Source organism: Buteo buteo, chromosome 24 (genome assembly GCF_964188355.1).
Source record: "Buteo buteo chromosome 24, bButBut1.hap1.1, whole genome shotgun sequence".
NCBI lineage: Eukaryota > Metazoa > Chordata > Aves > Accipitriformes > Accipitridae > Buteo > Buteo buteo.
This window is the reverse complement of record NC_134194.1, coordinates 561,231-586,870: the sequence shown is the minus strand read 5'-3', so window position 1 is coordinate 586,870 and position 25,640 is coordinate 561,231. Positions and strand designations below refer to the sequence as shown.

Sequence of the window (25,640 nt, the reverse complement as noted above, 5' to 3'; positions counted from 1 at the left end):
AAGCTATTTACTGCTAAGTGCCGTCATTATACAGGTGGGCAGAGCAGCTGGAATAGGCACAAGGGAAAGATTTGTGGCCAAGATCAGCCACAATACAGTGAGAGAAGCAGGCTGGGATCTGCTGAGCTCTGATATGCAGCAACAATCCCAAGGGAATACACAGGTAAGGACTGAGTCCTGTAAGGAAGAGGAGCTGAGCACCCTCTGGTGCAGGTGGTCACTAGAGATAACTGTGATTCGCAGTACTCACACGGACCCAGCCCATAGAGACCAGAGCAGCCCACAGCAGAAGTCACATGTGGGTGTCAGTGGTTACTTCCACCAGGAGCAGGTCAGACCAGGAGGAGACCCAGGAGTCATATCTCAGGTCCACCCATCTCTGACCGGCACTGCATCCCACTGCTCGTGGCCACACGCTCTCACGCTGTCCTCTAAACCCACCAGGTCCATGATGGGGATTGACTGTGCCTCGGCCAGGTACTGAGCACACCTCCGTCTGCACACAGAGCCTGCTCAGCAGTGCCAGGGCTCCAGTGCCCAGCATCCCTGGCACGGGCTCTGGATGCAGAGCCCCCTCTCTCAGGACGAGACCACCCCCCTCCAAAGGGCACAAGGAGGATCTCCCTCTGCCCATGTTCCCATTACCACAGAGCTGGTACCTCCAAGACCCCCAGCCCTCAGCCAGATCTGGTGGAGTAGGAGCAAGTGCCAGAAGCAATGGAGGAGAGCAGATCTGATGGCCACACAGACACACACTCCAAGCGTGGTCTTACAAGCCCCATTTCCAGAGGAAACTTGGCCAAAAAGTCACACTGTTGTGCAACACTGCATAGAAAGGAAAAAAAGCAGCCAGCAGCACTGGACAAAACTGTGCAGGGACAAAAACTGATGATGAAGTACACAGGAGTTTGTAAGAACTCACTAATGTAAGTGATTAATTATATTGCTGAATATGCGTTGCCCAGACAAGAGGTGGCCTACAGCCGCAGCCAGCTGACCACTCTCAAATCATATGCTGGAAAAGGAAAAAGAAAAAAAAGAGTGCTGAGCTGTATACTGGAAAATGTATTACTAAATGCCATGAACTTGCATTTGAAAGGAACTGCTGATTGTGAATAAATCCACCACATGGCTTCACAAAGCTGATAGTGCATTTATTTCCCAAATATAGCAAGATCAGCCTATGACAGCCTGTTTTTCTTTCATAATCCACATTAGAAAATTACTTATAGTATCAAACACAGTTTGTTGGCTTGCTGTCAGATAATCACTGGTGTAATACAAGACTTTCATGGTAAGAATAGGGTCTTGTGTATAGCAATTACACCTGCACAGCTTCACCACAATATCAAAACATTTAAGGAATTTCTGAGACTTTTTTGGTGACCCTGCTTTAGCAAAGCTGCCTGCAGAGAAGAGAAAGGTTAAATCTCACACTATTGCTTTTGTGAACATTTTTGTTGAGTCAACACAGGTGGACTTGTGGCCCTTCATGCCCTCTGCCAGTGTGGTAATTCGTGGCGTTCCTGGGTGGGTTCAGTGGAGAGAGCGTACAAAAATCAAGAAGCTGCAGGCTACTGCTGGCTATTTACCATCTGGTCTGCCAACCCAGGACAGCAACTAAATACGCCTCTAGGTCTGATCAGAGGCACCGAGCTGTGCCTGTGGTTTGTGCCCAACGCAGCCCACAGTGCTGGAGGAAACGCATGCCCTCGCCATGGGTGGGAAAACAGATTTGGCAAGCCCACTGACACATGGGCAAAGTGGTGGGGATGATTAACAGAGACAATTTCCATGTTTTTTTCTTACAGGTAGGTCACCCTGACGATACTCACCCTCCTGCCTTCCCCAGAAGTGCTTAAAATAGCTCCATTTCAAGCCAGCCGCAGGCTGAGAGATCTGCTCTGAAGCTCATCCTCCCAGCCAGCTGCTCTCCCTCTCTCCCACTCTGAAGCATTTCTAGCTGTACAACCCTGCAACCTCAATCAGGTCTCTTGAGAGTGGGAGGGATGACAGAAGGTACCTTTGTGCTGATTTAAGCACTAACTAAATATAGATGACACGGGAACACTGGGAAGCTACAGCTGAACCCATCTGCAGTGAGTGAAATATAGTCACATCACGGAAATATCTCTAGAGCCTTGGAAATATGCTCTTAATTCAGCTCTTTCTTTTGTTGGAGCTGGTTTGACATGCAAAATTGCAGGAAGCCATAGCACTGGGCAGCCTGGAGACCGATGGTCGCACCGGGTCGCTGCTCAGCACAGGAGCGGGATGGGGAGCAACTTCCCAACTCAAACTGGGGGAGAAGAAAAATCATCTTCAAAATCCAACGACGACAGGGTGGAACATTGACAATTAGGAGCATTTTTGGTAAAAAAAAACCAAACCTCAGCAACATTTTTTGTAACGAATGAAGCAAGCTGTTTCAGCTGCCCGTGGAGCAGAGGGATGCTGTGGTGCCGCCGGGGCGAGGCAGGAGCGCGCTCCCCAGCCCCGTCCCAGCCCCGGGGTGCAGAGAGGCCAGCGCCGGAGCCCGGCCGCAGAAGTGCCACACACACGTCCCCTCCCGGGACGGGCGGCCGGTGCCCGATCCTGCCGGTTCAACACGTGCCGGCTCGGGCTGCGACAGAGGCGGCAGCTTTCCCCAGACAGCGGAGAGCTCGACCGCCGTCCCCTTACCTGTGCTCCCGCCCTGCCGTGCCACCTGAGAGCAAGAGTCCTCGCCGTGCTCCCGCCCGGAGCCCTTGCCTGGACCCGTTCCGGGCAGGGCGTGCTGCCCGCTGCAAGGCACCCCGAGGCCGGCGGCCAGCGGCAGTCTCCCCCCCTGCCCCCCCACTCCTCCCGCGGGGTGCAGCGGCGGTCCGGCTGCCTTGAGGCCATCAGCAAAGGCCGGATCGCCCCGAGCATCCCCCGCCGGGCGGGCGTCCCGTCGGCGGTGCGGCGGGAGCCGTACGCCGGTGCCGCACCCCGGTGCGACGGGGGTTCCCCGGCGGGGGAGAGGCGAAAGGAAGGAGTCGGAGAGCCCGGTGCCCCCAAAACCGCCCAGCGCGCCCCGAGACGCGCCGCCGCCGCCGCCCGCGGGGCGCAGCGGGGGGACCCCGCCCGGCGAGGCCGCCGCTGCCCCCCGCGCGGGGCCGGGGCGCGCACCGGCACCGCCCCCGCCCGGCGGCCGGCGGGAGCGCACCCGCCCCGGCAGCCGGCGGGACTCGCGGCGAGGCGGGGCGGGGCGGGGCGGGGCGGGGCAGAACAGGGCGGGGCGGGGCGGGCACCGCCCAGAGCGGGCCTCCCGGTTCTCCTCGGCTCTCCCCGGCAGGACTGGCAGCAGAAGTCCGCAGCCGCCGGGGCGGGTTTCCTACCGCCCGCGCGGGTTTCCTACCGCCCGCGCATTTCACGCCGTCTCCCCGCGCGCTCTCCCGACAGCACGCGGCTCGGCGACACCGGCAGCGCGAGCCGGCGAGGCCGGCCTGCCCGCGCCGCAGCGGGCCAACGGGCGCGCGGCCCAGCCCGCCCCCCCGCCGTGATTTTGCCGAACGGGTCTCTGGCTCTGTGCGTGTGCCCACCCTTCTCTGAGCAAGGGCCTCTCCAGACTGTAGCAGCTCAGCAGACCTGCCAGGCAGAACTCCGAGCTGGAGGTTCTTCCAGCCTTACTTTTGAACAGGGCTGGCCACTGCGTTTCACCTTGCAGGCGGTAACCTCTCCCTAGCAAGTTTTCTGTGCTGCAGTAAAAGGAGAGGACTTTATAACATGTCAGCGCTTCGGTGATTTCACAGGAGAGCTGCGTGCTCTCCTAGAATCCTTTGTTAGTCCATAGAGACACCAAGAGGGATAACGGGGTGCTGCCCCTTAGTAGCACCCAGGGCAGCTTCTGTTTCTTCCCAGCTTCTCCAGTCTCCAGCCCTGTTGTTACTTGCTAATATAACCTGAACGGAACCAGCACTGCTCAGAGACGAAAGGTCTAGATGAGAGAGGGAATATAGACTTGGAGGGAAAAAAAAAAATTAGTTTGTCTCCAGCAAACAAGTCATATCTCTTTTTTTTTTTTAAGAGAAAATATGCAGCTTCAAAGCCTAGAAACAAAGCTTCAGAAGAAATCGTATGCAACACCCTTAAGGAGCCGTTTAAGTAAACAGCACGCAACTCTAATAACCACCTCGCCTGGCAGTGCTAATCTAGACCCTGTGTTTCCATTGCATTTTAATTAAAACTTCAAAAACTCCAAACTCAGCAGAATCGTCTCCTGCTCAACATTCGTTCCCACTCACTATAATGAACTCTGTGGTCAGGGATCTTCCCATTCTTGGCCTTCCAGCTTGAAGAGGCGTTGCTAAAAAGCAAAACTTAGAAGGACAGACTGGTCCCAGTTTACTTCACCTGAGGTGTATGGCCCCACAAGCCAGCCCACACAGCACCCTTATTCCACATCAATAACCACCAAAGTCTGATCAAAGATAACCCCAAGGTCTCAACCCAAGTCCCATGGGACTGCCCACAGCCCATCCAAAGGGAAGCAAAGGCAAAACCTGAACAAGTTCCTCAACTGTGTTTATTCAGATAGCTCAGAAGTCCCAGTAGGATATGAAGATTAATTCATTTCAAATTGCAGCTCAATGTCATACCCATGAGAATTTAAAACCAAATTCAATCCCACTCTCTACCCAATAGCTTTGAAAGAATACAAATGAGGTCATGTTTCAGCCTGGGAAATTAGTGCAAATGCATATACTTTTGTAATAATAAAAGCTGATCAACTCAGGCCTTGTCTGAGCCTAGGAGCTACTAGGCTTTTTTTTTTTTTCCCCCTTCTTTTAAAAAAAAAAAAAAAAACTACTTCAGCATAGTCATATAATTTATGGTTGTAAACTTATAGTAGTGTAAGATCATGTAGAAGGATCATGGCCTCAATATAGAAATGTTTATACTATCAGAGCTTATTTACAAATACAAAGCACTTTTATGTTGCATTAAGAGGTTTAGAAATGCTGCTGGCTAGAATTAAAAAATTCCACCCCCTAACTGATGAGAGCATCATGTGCAGCTTAGACCTCTGTCCTCATTTATACTGGCTTTCAGCAGGGCCTGCAATTAGCTCCCAGCTCAGAGCCCAGCATACGCACAGAGACAAGAACCGCTCTTACCAGGGAGCGGCAAACCTTCTCCTCCAACTGAGGCAACTAGCACAGAGCTCAGTGACAGCAGCTCATCATGAGGGAAGCGGGCAGAGGACCTCTCCCAGTCAAGGTGTAGTTATTATCTGCAGGATATCAAGAGAGGTGTTTACACAGAAGATGTGGCAAGGATCTGCGGGGTCCTGGAGGAATCCCGACTGCAGCAGAGCTGAGACAAGAGCAAGGAACGACCAGCCTTGGGGCAGCTGAGGAAGGTGATGCAGTGTGGCTGGAGGCTGTCGGCGTGGCTGGAAGAGGCAGCCTGCTGCCAACCCAACAACCAGCATTGCTCCGCTGGCCAGCTGCCCTTCAAGTCAGCCCCAACTGGCCATGGCCAAAGCAGCATCCCCGACTCACAGACTGCATCTGGGCTCTTCTGGAGCTGAGACCACAGAAGGCAAATCTTCATTTTCTCCAGCGTCTGTTTTTTGTTACAGTCTCCTGGGCCCACAGCACTATGTTCCTTGGATGGTGGAGTAGGTACCATTTAGAAACACAAGACATGAGATCAGCCGCAGCATGTCCCAAGAGCTCACCTCCCCCAGCAGAGGTTGACCCTGCACCAGTATGCTGCAGTTGGGATTCTCAGTGCAGGGAGAGGCTGAGGACAATGGCAGCAGCTCCTGGTTTTCCAAATGCCTGAGCACTGAGTGGTAGAAAGCCACAGCATGCTCCCCTGCCCCTGGGCTGTGAGGTGCTCCTTCTCCTAGCTTCTTCCCAGCCTCCTCCTCCCACCGCAGCCTCTGTTCAGGCATCCATCCCCTGCAGGCATCCATCCGCCCACAGCCTGGGCCAGGGGGTCTCCTCCTGCCTGGGCAATCCTCACTGCTTTAGGGGACACAGTGGGACGGCTCGGGGAGGGATCTCTGCTTCTTCCCCTCTCCACCATGGGTAAAGAGCTGTGGCTCCCCAGAGCCAGTCATCCCTCCCAGGGACACCAAGAGCTGGAGCATGTGATCAAATAACAAAGCACAGAGGAATCATCCAGAGAGAGTATCCCCTCTCATCTTTGACTCTCTGCTCCTTAAAAGACAAAAATTAACGTATCATTAAGAAGAGAGACTTCAAGCTGAGTTCTTAATGAAACACTAACATCTTTCAAAGGGGCTTGTACACTTTTTCCCAAATGAAAGTGCACCATTCAGACAAAAAACATGGATCTTACTATTACTGTATTCTGTGGCAAAAAATTATACTGAAGGAATATAATTGCAAGAAGAAAGCTCTGTATATGTGACAGCTGAAATAGCCTTCTTCCTCTTTTACAAATTCCTGAAGCTAGTAGAGAGCAAAATAAAACCCTGTAAGTATATACATGAATAATGCAAACGTTATTTTTTCCTAAAAGACCTTGAAATGGACAGAGTAAGAAAAAATGCAAAGGAAATGCAATCAGTGCAGCCAAGGAAAGGTATTTCCAGCTCCTGAGTTACCACAACAAAAATGCAGGTGCACCACTCATCCCTAATGGAGAAAAGCGATCCATCTGCACCACCGATATGCCTGAATTACCCGTAACTGAATCTGGCAGCTGGAGAGCTGGGCATCTTGCCATTTTGTGAGCCGCACGCCTGCTATCGGAGCTCCCTCACCATACCTGGTCAGGAAAAAGTTTATCATTTCTCATATTAAAGAAGTCCAGAGATGTGCCTGCGGCCCTCCCTTCTCTCCAGCTGCAGCACATCTCCCACCGCACGACTGGCACCGTGGGAGGAGCTGGGCAGTGCTGTGTGATTTACCTCCTCCAAGTAAAAACAGGAATGAATTAAGAGAAATGGATGTAGCAGAAACAAGGCATTAAGCTTACTGGGAAAAGAAACAGTTTTCATATACTGTGCTTCATTTTGACATTACCCGTAGTATTCTGGAAAGGGAATTTGCCTCTTTTTCCCCTAGCAACAATCCTTTTCTTCATGGCTGCACAAAATTAACCTCATTTACTGTTATGGAAAGAACAGACCAGGCAGTTGGATTCCTGCACATGGTGCAAGTTCTGATAAATGTAAGAACTGAGATTAGAGTGAGTCTGATGTTCTTCACTAAAAAGCAAGGGTTGATATGGCATTCGGACTGAGAAATTAAAGAACAGCTAAATCAGGCAATGCAATTACTGTAGAAAGCTCAATCTTAACTCGGTGTTCTCCTCCATCAGCCTTAAACTAATGGCCTCTCTTCATGTAATTATAGACTATTAGTTACACCAAACCATATTTGCATACTTACACAATCTTACTGTACCTCTAATGCACATACCATTCTGTAGTATTAATGCTGCTTCAAATTTAATTTATGTGGGTTTTACTCCAGGGTAATTCAGAACTTCAGTGAAGCTCCCAACTGCTGGTGCCTGATTAACTCAGGTCAAAGCCATCAGAATGACTCACCAGAAAAATAAACCCACTTATGGTCAACACAGCGGGGACAAAACTGACAGGCTGATGGTAAGTATAAGGGTCATCATAATAACAAAGTTAAAGTCTTCAAAAAAGAACAAACAGAAAGCTGGCTATTTTAGGTTCACTCCAGGCCAAGGATTTTGGCTGTGGGGTCCTGCCATCCTGAGTGTTCTCCAGCATCCAGACTGGGGTTTGCTCTGCAAAGGATGGTGCAGAGACCGACCACAGCCAGAGGAGCGAGTTAGCCACCAACCAGCTGGTCTCTGCAACTGCTCTATACCACTGATGGTTTGAAGTCTGGGATCAGGAACTTTAAGATACATTTTAAACAGTTCCCAATCAGACTTTTCTTCACTTTGTTAATTACCCTATCGCACTGATCTAAACATGGTAAGGGGTAAAACCTGAACACACTTTCTGTGGTTCTGTGATTCCATAGAGGAATCTGCTGTCTGGAGTGTATGAGGAAATAATTATTTTTATTTTTTACATGCATCACTCAAAAATATTCCAAAGGCCAAAAGCTTAGCCTAGAGTACCCCTAAGGTAAAGAGCTTAGTTTTAAGGTGCCTCTGGCTGAGCTTTCATGTTAAAGACCCCTAAAAAGCTAACCCTCTAGCTTAAGGCCACTTTGAGCTAAGCTTTAAAACTGGCTCAAACCTAAGTGATTAAACATCCTGGCCTTCGCGTCACCTCCGCTGGAACCTCCAAAAATGCTAGTGCAAAGCCTGGGCACAAACTGAGAAATGCGGAAAAACAGAAAACTGTGAAAGGCTTCAGAGAAAACAAAAAGATTGTTACCTCAGGGCTACTTCAACACAGGAATTGCTCCACTCTTTGGTAGCTTTTCTGAGCCAGGGAACTATTCATACAAATACTCTGGGAATTATAACTTGAAAATCCTTCATTTTAAAGGAAAGTCACATTTTGGTCTTTCAAGGACCCCAAATCCTGTGAGTATCAAGCTATTCAGGAAATAATCAGTCTGCTTAAAGACAGGTTTCATTAATTTAGAGTATTTTTTCCACTAAAACAGTATTTAATTTTGAGCTAAAAGTCAGTTTCACTAACAGCACCAATTACCTGAGTGGTGCTTGTTGCTTACCTTGCCATTGCGAAATTTATAAATCAGGCACCGGGCAGTCTGAACACTTAGTATTAATAAATTAAAGGTGAAGGTATTCCTAAAGCAATAGATTAACTTCCTTCGAGTAATGACATTAAATGAACCAAGTTAGCTCCAGGCCTCATATACCAAAGCAGATGCTGTATGACCTTCTCTAGCTTAGTCTTTGTCAAAATACTGGTACCAAATAGAGGGCACAGGATCCACATTTGTAAAATGTATTTGCATACGTTTGTACAAACTTGAATGAGGAGCAGAGCCCCCACATACACAAGTACAAGGAGGTTTACAAGGACACGCGAGGACTTGCCATGTCCTCCAGGCCAGTCTGGCAGACTCCAGCAGCATCACAGCGCTAACGCATTCAGCAACAGGCTCATAACGGGCAGTTGTGCTTTTTGCATGACTCCCACTGCCCATAGAGGCAATGAAGCCAAGTCTGAGATGCCCCGGGGACAGGGAGACATAGGAGCTACTTAACAGAAGACAGAGGAGTTGCTGTGACTTATCAAGCAGCAGAGATCAGAACTAGTCTGTGCCCTCCCTTGCTCTCTACATGCACCGTCTGTCATTTGGAAGTACGCATAATTTCTAAAGATCAAATGTAGGTAACACTTTCTGTTAAAGCTCCCCGCAGGACAGACCTAAACTGCTGGCAGGAGGAGAGCTCACTGCTGCTGACCGAGCTCCCCGCAGATTCACATCTGGTACAGCAGCAGCAGCGGGCACCACGCTGGGACTGGGCTGACAGCCGTGGGTCATCCTGGCGTCCCCTCGGGATAACTCCGGCAGGCTCTGCCCTCTCTCAGGGGATGACGGGGATCGGGGACAAGGGCTTTCTGTACCCGGCAGCAGGGTGGAGCGGGGCTGCACCACGGGCTGGTGCCCACCCTCACCGTGGACAGTGACTGCCCTGTGCTTCTGCTGCAGCTGCAGCTCAGGCAGAGCCCCCCTCCCCGGCACGGGCGCCAGCCATTCTTCAGAGGCCTTGAAAGAAACATTCATTTTCAAATACGTAATATTTACCCCACTGATGTTTAAAAATCTATTTATTAAACTGCCTTTTCATTTCTTTTCCTCCGCCCAGCAATAGGGCTGCTCGGCGCAGCTCCCCAGGGTAGCTGTCCGGAAGGACAAACAGCGGTACGCCCAGGCCAGGCCGGCCGGCTGCAGCAGGGAAGGTGTGAGCAGTGTCACCAGGGCAGCTGCCGCCGGTTCACAGCGCTGACAGCACAACACGCGGAGCACCCAGGGAGGCCCTTCGAAGGCGGATAACCTGCCTCCCAGCCAGTGGCTCTGCAGGCGTCTCGGGAGGTCCCAGCATGCCGGCTCAGCACGAAGGCTGTGCCTGCCCAGCCCTTTTGGGAGCCCAGCCTGCACGGGCACCACCGGGCTCAGCTCCGCTCCCAGCGGGAAACCTGGACCAGCTCCACCGACTGCCTGCAGCTGCAGCAGCCGTACATACTCACGGAGCTGACCCAGCCACATCAGAGAGAATTTCTTGTCCTGGGCATGCTTCTTAATTAATTTTACCCTACATGTTAACGCTACAAGGCGTACTGAGGATTGAAGATTCTCCCCAGAGGAAAAGACAGTAGCGGAAACGACAACAGCTTGGCTTGTTGTCCAGGGGGGTGGAGGTGAGGAAGGCTGACAGCTTAACCCATAACAAACCTTCATTTTTCACGATGTAGGGCGTTACCTGACCCAGCCATGACCGACTATCTTCAGCAATACAGAAACTCACAAGTTCAGACAGAATTCCTCTGCTGTGCGTAGAAAACTCATTGCAGCAGAGGATACAGATGCACTAAAGAGCACAAACTGAATTTAAGTTAACAGCACCATTGGCCCAAAGGCCACACAGACACCAACAGATCAGCAGGCTGCCATACAGTAAATACACAAAACACATTTTCTACTAACGGTGGATGATTTTCTTCGTCACGGTACCAGCTCCCTTCCTGGCTATCCCACATTAAGGGAAAATAAAAGGGCCCAACAAGAGTAATAAGTTCAGAAACCTTCACCTGTAAGGACAGGCTCAGACAGGGAATTTAACTGAACGAGACTAGATACAACATCACAATGAAGCTAATGCTGAGCAATTCTTCCACAGGCTACATAGTGGGGACTGGGAATCATTTTAACTTGCAGACAGTTTTGTTAGAGATAAATGAACACAAACCATGAAGACAGCTCAGCCCTAGAACCGATTACCAGCAAAGACAGCAATTTGGCATCCTTTAAGGATTGAGACATGTTTGACAAGAACCTGTTAAGTAGCTGCTTTATTAGAGCCTGCTGAAAACGGAAAGGTGCTCTAAGAGACCTCCTTAGCTTTTACCAGCCCTCCAGCCTCTCATCACTTCTCTGACTGTATGTTTCCATGCTAACTGTAATAATTATCACTTAAAATCACTTAAATATTGTCACTTAAATCTTGGGAGAAGCAATACAGCATGACGGTTTTCTCCTGTATATCTCCTCTCATTCAAAAATCTTAAGTCGATTTATTAATTCATTTATTGCTGATTTAGAAGAACCTAGAGACCAGCTGGATGGGAGTAAAATTCCAGACCAAATCTGGCATGGATGAAGATTTTTTACAAGAATTCCTGTACTGTGTCAATACTACCAATAAGTACAGTTAATCCTGCTGGATGACTCCCAAGGGATTTGTCAGTGCTATTTTTTTATTCCTTCCAAAATGCTGCTAAGAAATCTACCTATGTTTTCTTCCAGCCTTGACCCAATACCTTCATTTTGGAGGAATGTGTGAAATCCCAGACTGCTGTGCCAGCAGTCTCACTGAGCACAGATCGGAGTAGGTAAAATATCAGTAATACCATCTCCCAGGAAGGCCAGGGTTCCCAGTAGAAACGCCAGATGCACAGCCAGGTGGGCAGCAGTGCAGCCACAACAATAATGTGATAAAGACAGTTGAGATGTTAACTAAGGAGACTTAGACCCAGATCATGGCCAGTGGTAATTGTACAGCCAGTCCATTGTTCTTCACTTCTGCAGCTGCGATTCAAGATCTTCCCATGCTCCCCCCACCCCTTGTTGTTCTCCAACATGAGTCACATTTGAGCAGTGTTGCTCCTTTCACATCTGCATCTGACAGCAGCTAGGATGAAGTATGGCTGGTTTCAAAGCCCTTCGTCACCAGCCGCGGCTCCTCCCCGTTGGCGTCGCACACACAGACCCGCGGTACCCATTGTGTACTGTCTCAGTTTTGGGTACGTTGGACGTAGGATGTTTTCTTTTATTTCTATGTTTTCTATTTCCCAAACAAACAGAAATCTATTCACAGTACAGTGTGAAGCTGTTTCTTCACCCATGAGAAAGAAAACCAGCCAGCATCAGAATTCCACACCCATGATTACAAACCTTGTGCTTGGCCTACTACTGCTTGTAATGCACTACTGCCATAACTTTCTATAAGCTACTGATTTAGTCATTCTAAATTATTTGCATGAATAAAGAATGTGCAGGAATGAGCTACAGAGTAATACCAAGCTCCTGGTGGACTCTTCAAAGCAAGAAATATCGAGACTTATTGGTGGAGGACAAACAGTGAGTTTATTGCTTATTTCGGTACTACTTGAGCCTACTCACAGCAATGACTGTACTCCAAACCTTTGGCCTAACATGACTTACACTCAATGGACACTTTCTTTTGGTCCTTCACAAAAGTGCACAGGAAGTGCAAAAGAAGTGCTAAAGTTTCTTATTACATTGTTATAGTGATTAGAGTTAATAAAATAGTAGAAAACCTATAGCATACATTTGTTTCGACCCTAGCATGAAAGTAGCAGTGCTTCTTTGACATATGCCTCCTAAACGTGTTTTCATTGTATTGTCCAGATCTTTAGCATTGCAATATCAAATGTGCATCATTATTTTTCTGTTACAATTAAAAACCCATATCTAGACCTTAGCAGTAAATTCAGATATTGGATAAGTGTTTAATATTAAATAAATATTAATATCTAATTATTATATTATTATTATATTAATAATAATATAATTTTTAATATTTAATTTAATTATCATTTCCAATGTTAGTGAGTGAACTGAAAGCAGACGCATTTGCATTGTTTGCAGCTTTGTATCTGCGCCAAACTAACATACTATTGCACACAGATCCCACAACTGCAGCGATGAATGGCTACACTTACCAGCATGAAATACAAAGTGATTCAAGACTTTAGGCCTAACTCAATGTCAACCAAATTTGGAAAAATTTGGAAGTTACTGAAAATGTATTTGAGTTGTTGGCCTGTCAAAGTAATAATGCAGTTAAGGATCTTCTAAGCATAATAACAGATTTTAAGGATAGGAAATAACTCGTGTCTAAACATCAATTAAAGTACCCAAAAGAATTAATACTTCTGCAGAACAGCCAACATTTCAAACCCTTCTCAGAAAAGCTCACAAAAATACATTTCTGTCTAAATTCTGGAAGAAAAACATATGCATGACTCAAAGTTTGGTAATTGTATGACCTCAGAGAGCCCACTTCCCATCTTTGTGCTTGCTTCCTCGTCTGCAGGAAAGGATATTGTTTTCTTAATTCAAAGGCTTTTTTTTCTGAAGGTTACTTTGCTAAGGGTTTAAATGATCTTTGATATTCTTGAGTTGGACATGTTGCACAAATTAAAACATTCGCATTTAAAAAAACAGGCAGTTATTTTGATCAGTATATATGTAACCATTCTGAAGTGTTTTATTTTGTAAACACACATCCCAAGTCTGCCAGCTGCTGCAGCCTATCCACAGTTCTCAGGAAACCTGATGCTAACACATACATACTTCTGTTAAGGCATCGGTCCCACTGTCATTCAACTTTTTTTCAGCAAATAATAAATGATAGAAAGCCCACAGTGCTCATTCCACATCGAAAGATATATTTGGATCGATTTTCAGTGCACACACCACTGCAAAAACAAGGCAGACCAAATACCTGCTTTGCATCTTAAGTAATAGATCAAGAAATGCTTTTCTACAGTAATATTCCTCATTCAAATACAGTTCAGGAGTAGCAATCAAGGTCCAAAGAATAGTATTGTGGGCTCAAATTCTGCCAAACTGCTATTATTCAGCCAAGCTACAGGCGTACCTTTAAGGTCAATGGGACACAAGCATGCGTTCCTATGTGATGCTGAGTGGGACTGAATTCCAACATGCAACACTAACCCCACACCTGAATGCATCACTGAGCTGTGCTATTAAGGCCCAAGTAGTCAATATTTTCAAAAGATCTCAAAACACACATGCTATACTGCATCCTAAGCCACACGCCTTGGTACAAGGAGGATTGGTGTTTCTGGATGACAACAAGCACCAGGAGTATGATGGCAACAACAGGTCACACAAGAGAAGCCAGCATGTCACCTGCTCAGCCATACCACGTCCACCGCCTAAGGCACTTCTCTTGCACCAGCTTTCTCCAGATGCACCCTCTCCTTCCCATTCATTACCCTAATCCCGCACCTCCACAGTAATGATAACAACGCTGGATCATTTCCATGGGCACTGCCATTCAAGCACGGTAACTTCACAGCAAAGCAGAGCCGAGCAACAAACCGGTCTGTGAGGAAATAAATGAGACCTCAGCTGCAACCTTCTAAAACCATTTCACAGGCAGTGCCAGAGAGGATAAACAAGCATACTTGAATTTCAGGTTTATTATAGCTTGGTGCACAGCCTTTGTTCCAGGCTTTTTGCTGACCTAGATCTCTAGTTTACAACTCTGGGAACCTGGGATGAACGAGGAAGAGAATTCTTACAGTGAGTTAATAAAGAATACATTGGGATTTCAGGTCTTGGTCTGGACAGAGCCGAGCTCTGAAGGGTCTTTCAAGGAACACCTTTGCCAGGAAGGGGTGAGTACAGAGGGTGGTGCAGGGGCACGAAGGATTTTCTCCTCTGGTTAAGGAAGACACCTCTGCCAGGCTGGGGGAGGAGAGGAGCCTTTTCTCTTTGACAGGCTTAGCCGTCTTGTGCCTTCTGTCTGTCTGTGGAGTAAAGCCTGGCTGAAAGACTGGCCAGGGCAGCTTCTGACTGAATCTGGTCCCTGAGGCCTCGCAGCTTCACCCCCTGAATAGTTCTGTCCATTTGCGAGTCTGCACTCCACTGAGAGTGAACCAGAAATACCAAATCACAACTTCATCACTTCAAAACATGGAGGTACGAGCACTAGATCCTGCTCCTGCTGCGCATCGTATATTAAGGGTTCTTGTATGCTACACTGGCCTTTTTAGTGACTCCAGGAGGACTGAGGCAGGAGTCAGGCTCTTACCTGGGTTGTCTTCTCAGTTATGCTAGTGATTTAGCCTGCAACAGAGTCATGTAAACTCTCCAGACCTCAGTTTCACCCCAAGTTAATTATATGCATCTGATAATTGGTCTGAGCAACAGTTCTGTACAAGTTTCATTCTTCATATATTGTTTGCAATGGAGAAGAACAGATAGCACACAGGTGTGGCATTCTTTAATTCTTTTTTTTTTTTTTTTCCTCTCAGTAGTCTCATATGACCTCCCCTAAAACAGTGAGGTCTGCTTCTCCCTGGAATTACTTATTCCAGTAGAACAATCCAAAAGTTATTCAGAATATCTTAAGGAGCTGTGCCTTTGGACAAAGTCAACATGAAAACAAAAGAAATCTTCAGAGAAATTTTCAAAGAAAGAACTCCAGAGTTAATCTGAGTTATCTACTGGGATAATTTTATCTGCTTAGAACTTCAGAGAAAATAATAAGTTCACACTGTCTACTTGGACTAAAATATAGCAACCTAAGTATTTAGCCTGGAGTGTCATCATCTACTGCCCACTCCTTCCTGCTTGACCTTTCCACTCCATATCTTCAGCCTTATGACATTCTTGGTCAAGGCATCAGGAGCCATGGCAAGGTACGCCCCACCGTGTTTCTTTTTTGCTAGATACATGCAGTGGGCAGAGACTGAAGCCAATCATCTCAAAACCAGCCGTTAGGCATACATCCCTACAGTGTTTGTCTGGATTTTCCCCTTGCTCACGGATGAGGCTGCTACTTCAGTTTATGCACACAGACTCAAGATAGATGAATGAGTCCGTAGAAAGCTGGGTGACAGGAAGTGTGTTTTTCCTCATTAACTAACTCTGGTTAGGGCGCATGAGGCAAATCGCTGTGGTTCCACATAGGGGAGTAGCAGTGGCGTGAAATTTTGATCCTGCGGAGCTGTTTGGACAACTGCGGATGATTCGCAAAGCTGTGTGATGGTTCACACGCTGCAAATGTGCACACAGTCGTATCACACAGGGTCATAAATCAGCATGAACAAGCACTCCCTATGGGAGAAGTCCCACTGAAGTCTCAGTGAACACAGACCTGATACTGTGCATTCCTACCCAGAAAATACAAAGTTCAAGCGCTGCTGAGACTATCTCATTTATCCCAAATAGCTACAGAGCTGTTTTGCCGAGACCTGAAAACAGGCTTTACTGAATGAGGGGAAGGGCACAGGTAACCGAATGCAGGCAGCACTAGATATGAGCTTTTCATTTTCTTGGGAATACCCAGATGAGTTAAAGGCCAAGTTTACAAACTACGTAAAGCTGAAAAACGTGCAGCACCGTAGCTATGAAGTCTTCCTTAAGCCCGCTTGCTTAGTCGCACTATTAGTGCAGAGTTAGCAGTTAACCAAGCAGCACTGCCAGGAATAAACGAAGTCATTTTCTCCTGAGCCCTCAGACGCCCTCCCAGCCTTTCTGCTGCCTCCTCAGCCTTCTCCGGTGAGAAGCAGCAGCCGCTTCCCCTGCCCCCCGCCCTCCCACCCGCGGCGCGTACCTTCCGCGTGGCAGCTGGAGGCGAGGATGGCGCTCGGCGGCCTGAAGATGTAAGGCAGGTAGCGTGAGAAGCATTTCATCTTCCAAACCCGGGGTTAAAAAAAACAAAAGAGGGAAATAAAACCACACAAAGGGGGGGGGGGGGGGGGGGAGCGGCTAAAAAAAATAAAGAAGAAGGTAGCGCAGCCCCTCCTCAATCCATGAGAACCTTCCGGTGCCCAGGCAGCCTACATGGCAGAGGCGGCGGGGGCTCGCTGCTGGGGCTGCCTGGCGGGGACAGCCGGCCGGCCGGCCCCCGTGCTGCCGGCCCCCATGCTGCCGCCCCGGCCGCCCCGGCCCCGGCGGCAGAGCGGAGCGCAGCGCTCCGGCCCGGCCGGCTCCGCCGCCGCATCGGCTGAGGCGCGGCCGGGTTTGCTGACTAAGCCCGTCCTGCCCGCGAACACACCCCCGGAGCACGGCGCCTCGGCCGCCCGTCCTCGCAGGCAGGCGCAGACCCCCCGCCCAGCCGGCTGCAGGCAGGCAGTCCGGCGGCCGAGGGCGCCGGCGGGCGGCCGGGAAGGCGGGCCGGCGGGATGCGCGGTGCCCCAGCCCGCTCCGCTCCGCGGCAGCCGCGGCGTTTCGCGGCCGTCGCCGCGCCGGCGGGCCGGTTGCCGGCGCCCAGCGGGGCGGAGGCGGCCGCTACCGCGGCGAGAGCGCTTTCCCTGCCCGGAGAGCCGCGGGTCTCGGCCGTGCCTGGGGGGGAACACGCGTCACCGGGCCGGGCCGGTAAGAGCTTGCGGTGGTTTGTGTTCGGCAACTCTGCTGCTCTCCCAGGGCGAAGGCGCAGCCCAGCCTCCGGAGCGCCGCACGGAGAGGAGAGGTAGGTGCCCGAGGTCTCGCTGCCCTCCCCGAGCAGCCGTGCTGCCTCCGTGGGCCAGGGCGGCCCGGCCGCGTGCGGCTGCACAGCTCCGCTCCCTCACGCCTTCAGAAAGCGTCTTTAGGCCGGGGGGGGAACCAAAAGACCCAGCAAGGCACTTACAAACTTGCAGCAAATTACAGCACAGAACAAAAACACATTTTGCTGTATTATGGATTCTTCCGAGGCAGTGCTCTCAATTCGGACTCTCCCATACCCAGTTGAACCTGCAGCATTTAAGAAGCGGAGCAGATCTACATCAGTATTTCTAACGCTTTTCCAAGCACAACCCACTCTTTGCGGCAGAAATCTCTCACAGATAAGCGCGCTCCAAACTCGCCCTGCCATGGCCTGCTCAGCTGCACATAATGGAAAACATCACAGTAGCAAGAGGACAGGTTGGAAGGAAATAATGTGATAAGCTGCTGATGCTCACAGCCCCTGTTTTCCTGCTGTTTAATTACTCTACGGACAAGCTTTTGGTTTAGGACCAAACCACTCGCCATTCGTGCCTGCTGTTGCTGCCTCGTGTGGAGCACTGGGTGATGTTGCTGCTTGGTTTCATCATCTGGCTGCAGTCTTTCTAATTTTGCTGTCATTGGCAGATGACAGCACGACTGCATTTGTACTAAAGAGGTGCAAAGCACCTGTACCAGTGAAGAGAGAAGCTTGTCATTTCACTTTAATATCTTTCTCTTTATTCAAAACACCCTCTCCGGGTGCGAAAGGAAAAAATCCAGGTCTGGGCTGCAAGCATGGCAAAGCCTTCCTGCTCAGAGATGATGGCTCACTCTGATTGCATCACAACAAGTGAAGGCTGAAGATCAAGTACTATTGTGTATCTCAAGTCCATCCCAGGAAATAAGATACAAAATAAAGAGACAGTATTTTATAAAGCACTCTTCATGGAAAGTCACTTTATGTGTTCATGTATGACTTGGAGAATGAGATTATTTCCTATACTAGCCTGGAAATGTAAACGATTGTCTCTGAAGCAAACACTGCTGTTTAACTGCACCTAGAAACTACATTCAGGTTTACTCGAGAAAGTGATGAATGTCGTCTCCAGTTAAAATTACAGAGGGAAGTTAAGTGCGGTATGCATAATTAAACCACATCACACACGTGAAAACTGCAATTACATATCTCTAATGATCACAGCGGCTCAGTTACCACTTTCATAACATAACCTGGAAAAGAATGTGAATTTCCAAGCAGCTAGTTGAACTAATATTCTGGAGCCAGGATGCCCTTAGAGAAGGCTAGGGCCACCCCTAAGTCAGGCCAGCTGAGAACAGCTCTGGAGAAACCATTCACCTTATACAAAGGAAAAGAGAGCATATTACTGTTCTAGTTACGACCTTTCCTTTCTCAGCACGTGGCTTACACAATGCAGGTGCATATCATGAGAAGAAGGCAGCACACGCTGTGGTACCCAAGGACGGCATCTTCAGAGCCACACTGCCACACCTCAGGCATGGTCATCCACTGCGCACAGACCAACCTGCTCATTCTCCAGCATGGATTTCCAAGCCAAACACATCCCACTGCAACCCAGATTCTCATGATCACAGTACTGGGCTTGTGTAACTCACTCTGGTAACAGAGAGCTGGAAGTTTATTCCACCGCTGGAACAGAACGGATGAACTAAACTGAGAGGTGTTGACCTGCCTGCTGTTCAAGGAAAGGAAAGGAAAACTAACTGCTCCAAGACCAGTCCAAGTCCCTCAGCTGTCCAGACTCACTCTTTGGTCCTGTGCTTAAGAGCCCAGAAAGACATTGGCCCCAGTTCTGCTTACAAGATCACTATTACAGGTTCAAGTGGAGGACTGTGTTTCTTCATAAACCTGCGCCTCTCCTCCCTTTATGCCTTTTTAACTGTTTATACGGCACCCCTCCAGTTTCTGTGTCTGCCTTTATCACCTCCTTATGGATGTAGATATAGATCACAGAGAGTCAGAGGTTATGTGAGCCTCTGGAATAAATATTATCCACACAGAGCTGTGCAGTAACTTGCTTCAGGTTTACCCAGGAACTCAGAGTCAGCTTGAAACAGAAGCCGTATCTGAGACCTACTTGTAGGACTGAACTCTGCAAATACTGTGCCTCTCTTCCACCATCTGCATGGATGTAATAGCTTCCATTGTACGTGACAGAAAAAATATTTTTTTCCACTTAAAAATAGGCACAAACATTCCCTAAGAAACAGATTAATTCCACCTCATTAAAATCATGTACAATCCCCCCCCAATTATCTTCATTGTGGCTTGGATATATTTAAATATTTATACTCAGTTTTTATGTTCCATTACAAACTGAGTTTCACTTCACATGCAAAGATCGGAATATATATTTGAGCTTAATTAGCAACACAAAAAGGAAACCAACGTACAAGACCACAAACCAGGCTCTGAGCCAGCTTGGTGAGCCTGCAGACCACCATTCAACACTGAAATCTTTGAGTTGGAGTTATTGGTTACACATTTGGATGATGTGGCAAACACAAGCATGTGCAAGCAGACAAAATAAAATCTCAGACCTGCTGGAAATGACTGTTGTTCATCGAGCTTGCTAGGAACTGGTGACATTCCAATTGCAAAATATTCCAGACACCGGGCAGAACATCTGACTTCATTAGGACCATTTTAATTTAGCCATTAACATTTATGTGATATTCCTCCATTTGATAACTTCATTATATGTGTGCTTTACACCTGACTAATTTAATATGACCAAGATTTAAATGCTTAATGCCTGGACTCCTAGTCTGAAGCACACAGCCCACATGCACAGCAGCCCCAAATCTCCTAAGGCTGCCCTTGCCCTCCTAAGGTCTGCAGCCACTGCGTAACTCCCTTGTGACGTGCCCTTCAGCAAGCGCTGAGGCAGCTTCCCGTGGCCATGGTAGTTCTACACTGTGGATCATGAGGCTCAAGAAGACTAGAGGAAATGTCACCTCTTAAATTTGCGCTGATCTGGTTTTATAGAATCATAGAATCATTTAGGTTGGAAAAGACCTTCAAGGTCATCGAGTCCAACCATTAACGATGCCCACTAAACCAGGTCCTGAAGTGTCCCACACTAGACTGCTAATTATCAATATACCAAAATAAGACAAGATCTCTAAAATTTGTTGCCTTTCAGTAGTAATGAAATACAGTTCAAAGCAAGTAATGAAATACAGTTCAAAGCACTGTAGGACCACAATGGCAATATGCAACATCATTTACTTCATATTTAACATTGAAATCAGTGTTTGTCTGAGCAGCTGAAAGACGTCCCAGGCCTCCCATCTCCGCACAAGAGAGCTCATTCATTCACACAGTTATTAGAGAGTTAAAGCATCCATTACATCACTGGTTTCATCAGGACAAGTACCACACACTACAATACCATATTCCAAGTTAAGGAAAGCAATGACCAAGGGAAGAACAAAATGCAAAAGCTTGTGTGTATCTCTGTTCGTGCAGCTTTACGTGTGCATTGAAAAGAGCAAGCATATTATCGGAGAATACAGAATTCTTCTCAGCAACATTTTAAGTATAATTTGAAAGCCAGAATGACAATCCATCCTGCTGATGGAGGCAGGCTCTTCTACATTTAAAGAGGCAGAACATTCTAAACATAATAGTAACATCTCCTTTCACCTGACCATGCACAAATGCATGCATTCCAATAACTAATGAAATTACATTTTGCAAATTCATGATGCTTGAATGTTACCAAGAGTTCTGAAGGTCAAAAATGTGCCACAAAGACTAGCATAAAAGTAACAAGTTATGGACAAACCTCTGATGAAGGTGAGGCATCTGTGACAAACACTTTTATGACATGTAATTCATGTATGTGTACATCTGTATCCACACACATACACATACAAACACAAAACCAGTGTAACAACCAAAAGCCCAATCCCATACCTAAAATACTCTCCTGAGCTTTCCGCTCAGTCATGGTGAGGCCATTTGTACATGTTGACCAGATTCAACAGACCAACATGATCACCTTTTTGTTACTGATTTCACTGAATATAGCCTTTAAGTATTATCTATCAGCCTTTACTGTTCTGTGAGTCCAGGTTACCCCAAGCAAAAATCGCAGGGGGCCCTTCCTGTCATCGTGCCTCTGGATTCCTCCAGCATTGAGTCTCAAATGTAAAAAAACATATAGCTTATAGCCTTCAGCTGATAACTGGTTACATTAAGAAAAGGATAGTAAGTAAGAAGAGGCAACCTACCATTTTATTAATCCTGAACTAGCAAACAAGTACTCTTGACCAGTTAAAATTATTTGCAGATTCTAGAGTAAAAGCTTAAAACACTTGTAAGCATTTTTGCAAAAAAACCACCTCAGTTAAAAAAATATCTTGGCTTTAATCACAATGGTGGGGTTTTTTCCCCTAGAGATTTAACAAATTGTTAAATATTCTCCTGAGTTTTGTCCCCCACTGTAGTCTCTAGAGGTTACAGACTGAAACCCTCTTCTGCAAAAGCAGTGTAACAGAGAACTGCCACTGAACTGAAACAGATGACGGCACTCCAGGCAGAATGCCATTCCCACCAGGAGAAGTCAGAGCTCTGCTGTCAGAGGCTTGGGCTGACTGAGTCCTCTTCTCAGTCTTATGAGACTGTGCTTTTAAAGAAAGCATCACACTTCTGGAAATATAACAAAATAGAAGAAATATATCTAATAGGCCAACTCAGTTCCTGCATTTATTATCTTAATCTCCACATAAGGAGCTGCAAGCAGTTGCAATTTTAGCAACACTTTCCCAGGCATTGCTGCGCTTGTTAGCACGATCTTTCCCCAGCATTATTCTTACGTCCAAAACCATTCAGGTGGAGGGATGAAATGCTACTTGTAGTGTCTACACTCTGGTTTCAGGCAGAAAACATTGGCACAGTTCTGCCAGTGCAACCAAGTCTTGCTGGACAGCACCCTCACATGCTATATTCCAGGTATCAGCCTGTCCCTCGTGCAGTCCATCAGCAGTGTGATCCCAGAGAACAAAGGTTGTGTCCTCTGGTGCTCCAAACAAAACATGACAGAAATTTACATGCAAATGTAAAAGGTCACTGTAGTAACACAAACCAACCTGCTCTGCACAGGGGAAGACAGGATTTCATTACTGTTTGTTTGGCCTCCCTAAGGCACAAAACCATTGCCTATACTGGAGGGTTAAGAGAAGAGGGATGTGATAAAGGTTTCAGTTTTCCTTGAGGGATAACGAACATATAGGGAATAAAATGTGAAATGGAAAGGGAAAGGAATTAATGTATTAATGGGCAATGCAATAAGAGAAAGGAAAGTATGAAATGAGAATAAGAAAATGTAGGAAAATGCCCAGTTGAGAAGTTTAACCAGAACAGTCATAGGAAGAACAGAACTGAATGAATAAATTCAACCTTAAAGTCATGAAAATTGAATGCATTTCTTTTCAATTTTCCATGTTTTTGCAGTCCACATGTTGGCTAAATGCCAAACAGATGTGCTTGCAGAGAGAGAACTGCACAAGTGATTGAGGAGCACAAATCGCCCTGAAAGCTACTGAGTGTGAGAGGGGATGTCTTGTGCTCCTAAATCCCCCAACTGCCTCCATCAATCCCTCCCACACAGGTACATATCTGTACAAGTGTATGCGCTGCAATTTATTTTAACGCCATATACAAGAATGAGCACCAAGTTACACTTATGTTACTCAGAAACAGAATCCAACTGATTCCAGTAAAGGATGTTACAATGGGAGAGGCTGTCTCATAATTCCCTGAAAAATTCTGTAAATAATAGCTGAAAACCAAAAGGAAATCTATTTCAAAGATTATTGATATGATTAAGCCATAATGCCTTCAAAGGACTTTTCTGGATCAATAGCTAATTTTAGAGACCCATCTCTTTCAAATGCGTAAGTACATAATGAAGGCAGAAACGAAAAGAGTGCAACTTAGCTCTTTGCCAGCAGTTTCCAACAACACGCAAACAACTCCCCTGCACGCTGATTAGGCAAGATGTACATGACAAACAAGTTATTTCTAATCACAGCAACAAAAGGAAAAATAAACTTACCTTCTGTCACCCCAATATCTATAGTTCCTTTTACTTGACTAAAGCACCACAGCACATCCTGCATGAGGTTTCCAAATCCTGCCAGGGAAACACATGCAGAAAAAAGATAAGATACGATCACATTGGTATATAGCTTGTCCTTTTTTAAACAAACACATACACACGCACATACAAATTGGCACACAAATATCTGCAGTCCCTGCATGAAGATAAATATTTGCTCACCTGGTATCATTCTTCCATACAAAGTGCAAAGCTAACACTGCAAAACTGAAAACATTACACCCGCATTATGAATTGCCTGTCTGTTTGTTTTCTCCGTACCATGGTAGGGCTATTTTGAAAACGGTGCAATTGGAGTCAGTCCCCTCTACATCACTGGCAGCATCACAGAAGAGTCAGGAGGCCCTGTAGTCACGGTCTTTGTCACAGGCTCTCTTCATCAGAATACTAATGCCCCCAATCATTTCCAGCACTGTTAAAGAGAGAGTGAAACAGAGAAAAAGAGAACTACTCTTGCTACCACAATAATTTTTTTCCAATTTGTGGTCAGTGTAGCTGTGAACTGCTTGGCAATGAATCCAAGCAGAATGAAGCCACTTTACAGGATATTGTAATATTATAATCAAAATTTACCTGGAATTAGAAGTGCACTGTAGTTGCTTTAAAAGAATACTACAGGCATTTCTACTACAGGGCATATTATTAAGCTGTAGCTCTCTCAACTGTGCTTGCTGCTGTAGCAATACTCTGTGTTAAACCATTCTGAGAGAAATTAGGATTTTATCTACTGCTGCTCCTCCTTTTCTTGACAGTTCAGCAGAATTTCCCTTTCTGTAATGCAGTTTTCACTGTAGCACAAAAAATTCAATGCCTCAAAAGACAACTTGCTTCCTTTTATCCTAACACACATTTTATCTCAAAGCAATTTCCAGACATGAAGAAAGCAGCACAATGGAGCCACGAGGACAGGGAATGTCATCTTACCCGTTTTACACACAGGTGAGACATGGCAAAATGTGACTGTTTGCAGCCAGCAAGCGTGATACAGGATTCAGTCAAGGGGTCATGCTATGGGAGACTCAAACTTGCTACTTCCCTGCAAAAGAGAAGGAAAACATGAGATTGCGAGATAATGTATAGCTGGAGATAGTCCGGTTCACTTGGTTCTATCTCATGGCCTACCCAAATGTCTTTGTGAGATTTCTGTCTGGTTTTTAGATCATGATAGGTTTTTGTATGTTAATACAGGTCCATATATATCATATATGTTAAAAGTAATAAAATAATATTCAATACTTAATAGATACAAAGTCCAGAATGAGCTTTATTGGATGCTTCAAGCCAAATACAAGGGAAAACTGGAGTTTTGAAAGTATGAAAAGATCCGGAATCTGAGGGTATGAGACAGTTTGATAAGACTATGAAAGAATATTAAGTTTAGTGAGATTCATAACTTGAGATGTCCGGACAATGGGAACACCTACAAAATATGACAGGAAGATGTGAAAAAAACGACATCTACAAAAACAGGTCTTAACATTATTGCATAAACTTCAGTGTCTCATAAATTCTGCTGAAGTGTTTCAGAAACAAGTAGACAACATGGCGGTTGAGAGGAGCAACATCATGATGCCCTTTCCAGAAAGCTCTTCTCTAATTCCACTCAGATAAACTCCTCAAAGGAAAAAGGACTTGTGACTTACAATTCTTCCTCCTAGTCTGGGAGCCTGATGACGCCTAGCGGGTTTCTGAAAACAGGGACTTTTGTGTTTTCAGGTGCCTTGGCTGCTCACGGGAGCGGACTGGGACAGGCGGACGGACAGACAGCACGACAACCCCGCGGTGGTCTCCTCGCTCGCCCCGCTCCAGTCAGCGTCGTTTGCGGCTCTTGTTTAAGAAACGCTTCTCAGTACCGCAGCAGGCAAAACGAGAGGCTCGTGAGAGGCAAACACCAGGTTTTAGCGGGGTGACCTGTAACTCCCAGCTCCCTCCGGCCACCTTTGCCGCTGTGCCGGCCGGGCTGCCGTGAGGCCGGGCGGCCGCCCGCCGGCCCCTGGCCCGTGTGTCGGGGCAGCTGCCGACGCCGGCCCCTCAGGCCCCGCTGTGGCTCAGGGGACGAACAAAGGCAGCACCCCACACGGCCCCGCTCCCGCGG

General features: G+C 47.1%; 1 protein-coding gene across 4 annotated transcripts in view; it reads right to left on the bottom strand.

Annotated features, from left to right (window-relative positions):
• The window catches only part of PPP2R2B (protein phosphatase 2 regulatory subunit Bbeta), a 118,137-nt gene extending 92,497 nt beyond the window's left edge, over window positions 1-25,640 (bottom strand). Inside the window, exons 1-4 of one of the 4 annotated variants that reach the window (XM_075056548.1) lie at window positions 25,189-25,640; window positions 24,470-24,581; window positions 23,807-23,957; window positions 23,483-23,560 (exon numbers count right to left, since the gene is read on the bottom strand). In XM_075056548.1, the coding sequence (XP_074912649.1) occupies window positions 23,483-23,546 (64 nt within the window). In that variant the 5' untranslated portion in view covers window positions 23,547-23,560; window positions 23,807-23,957; window positions 24,470-24,581; window positions 25,189-25,640. Of the gene's footprint in view, window positions 1-16,524; window positions 16,703-23,482; window positions 23,561-23,707; window positions 23,782-23,806; window positions 23,958-24,469; window positions 24,582-25,188 lie in introns of those variants that run through there. The other 3 variants (XM_075056549.1, XM_075056545.1, XM_075056546.1) reach the window with 3 other exon arrangements.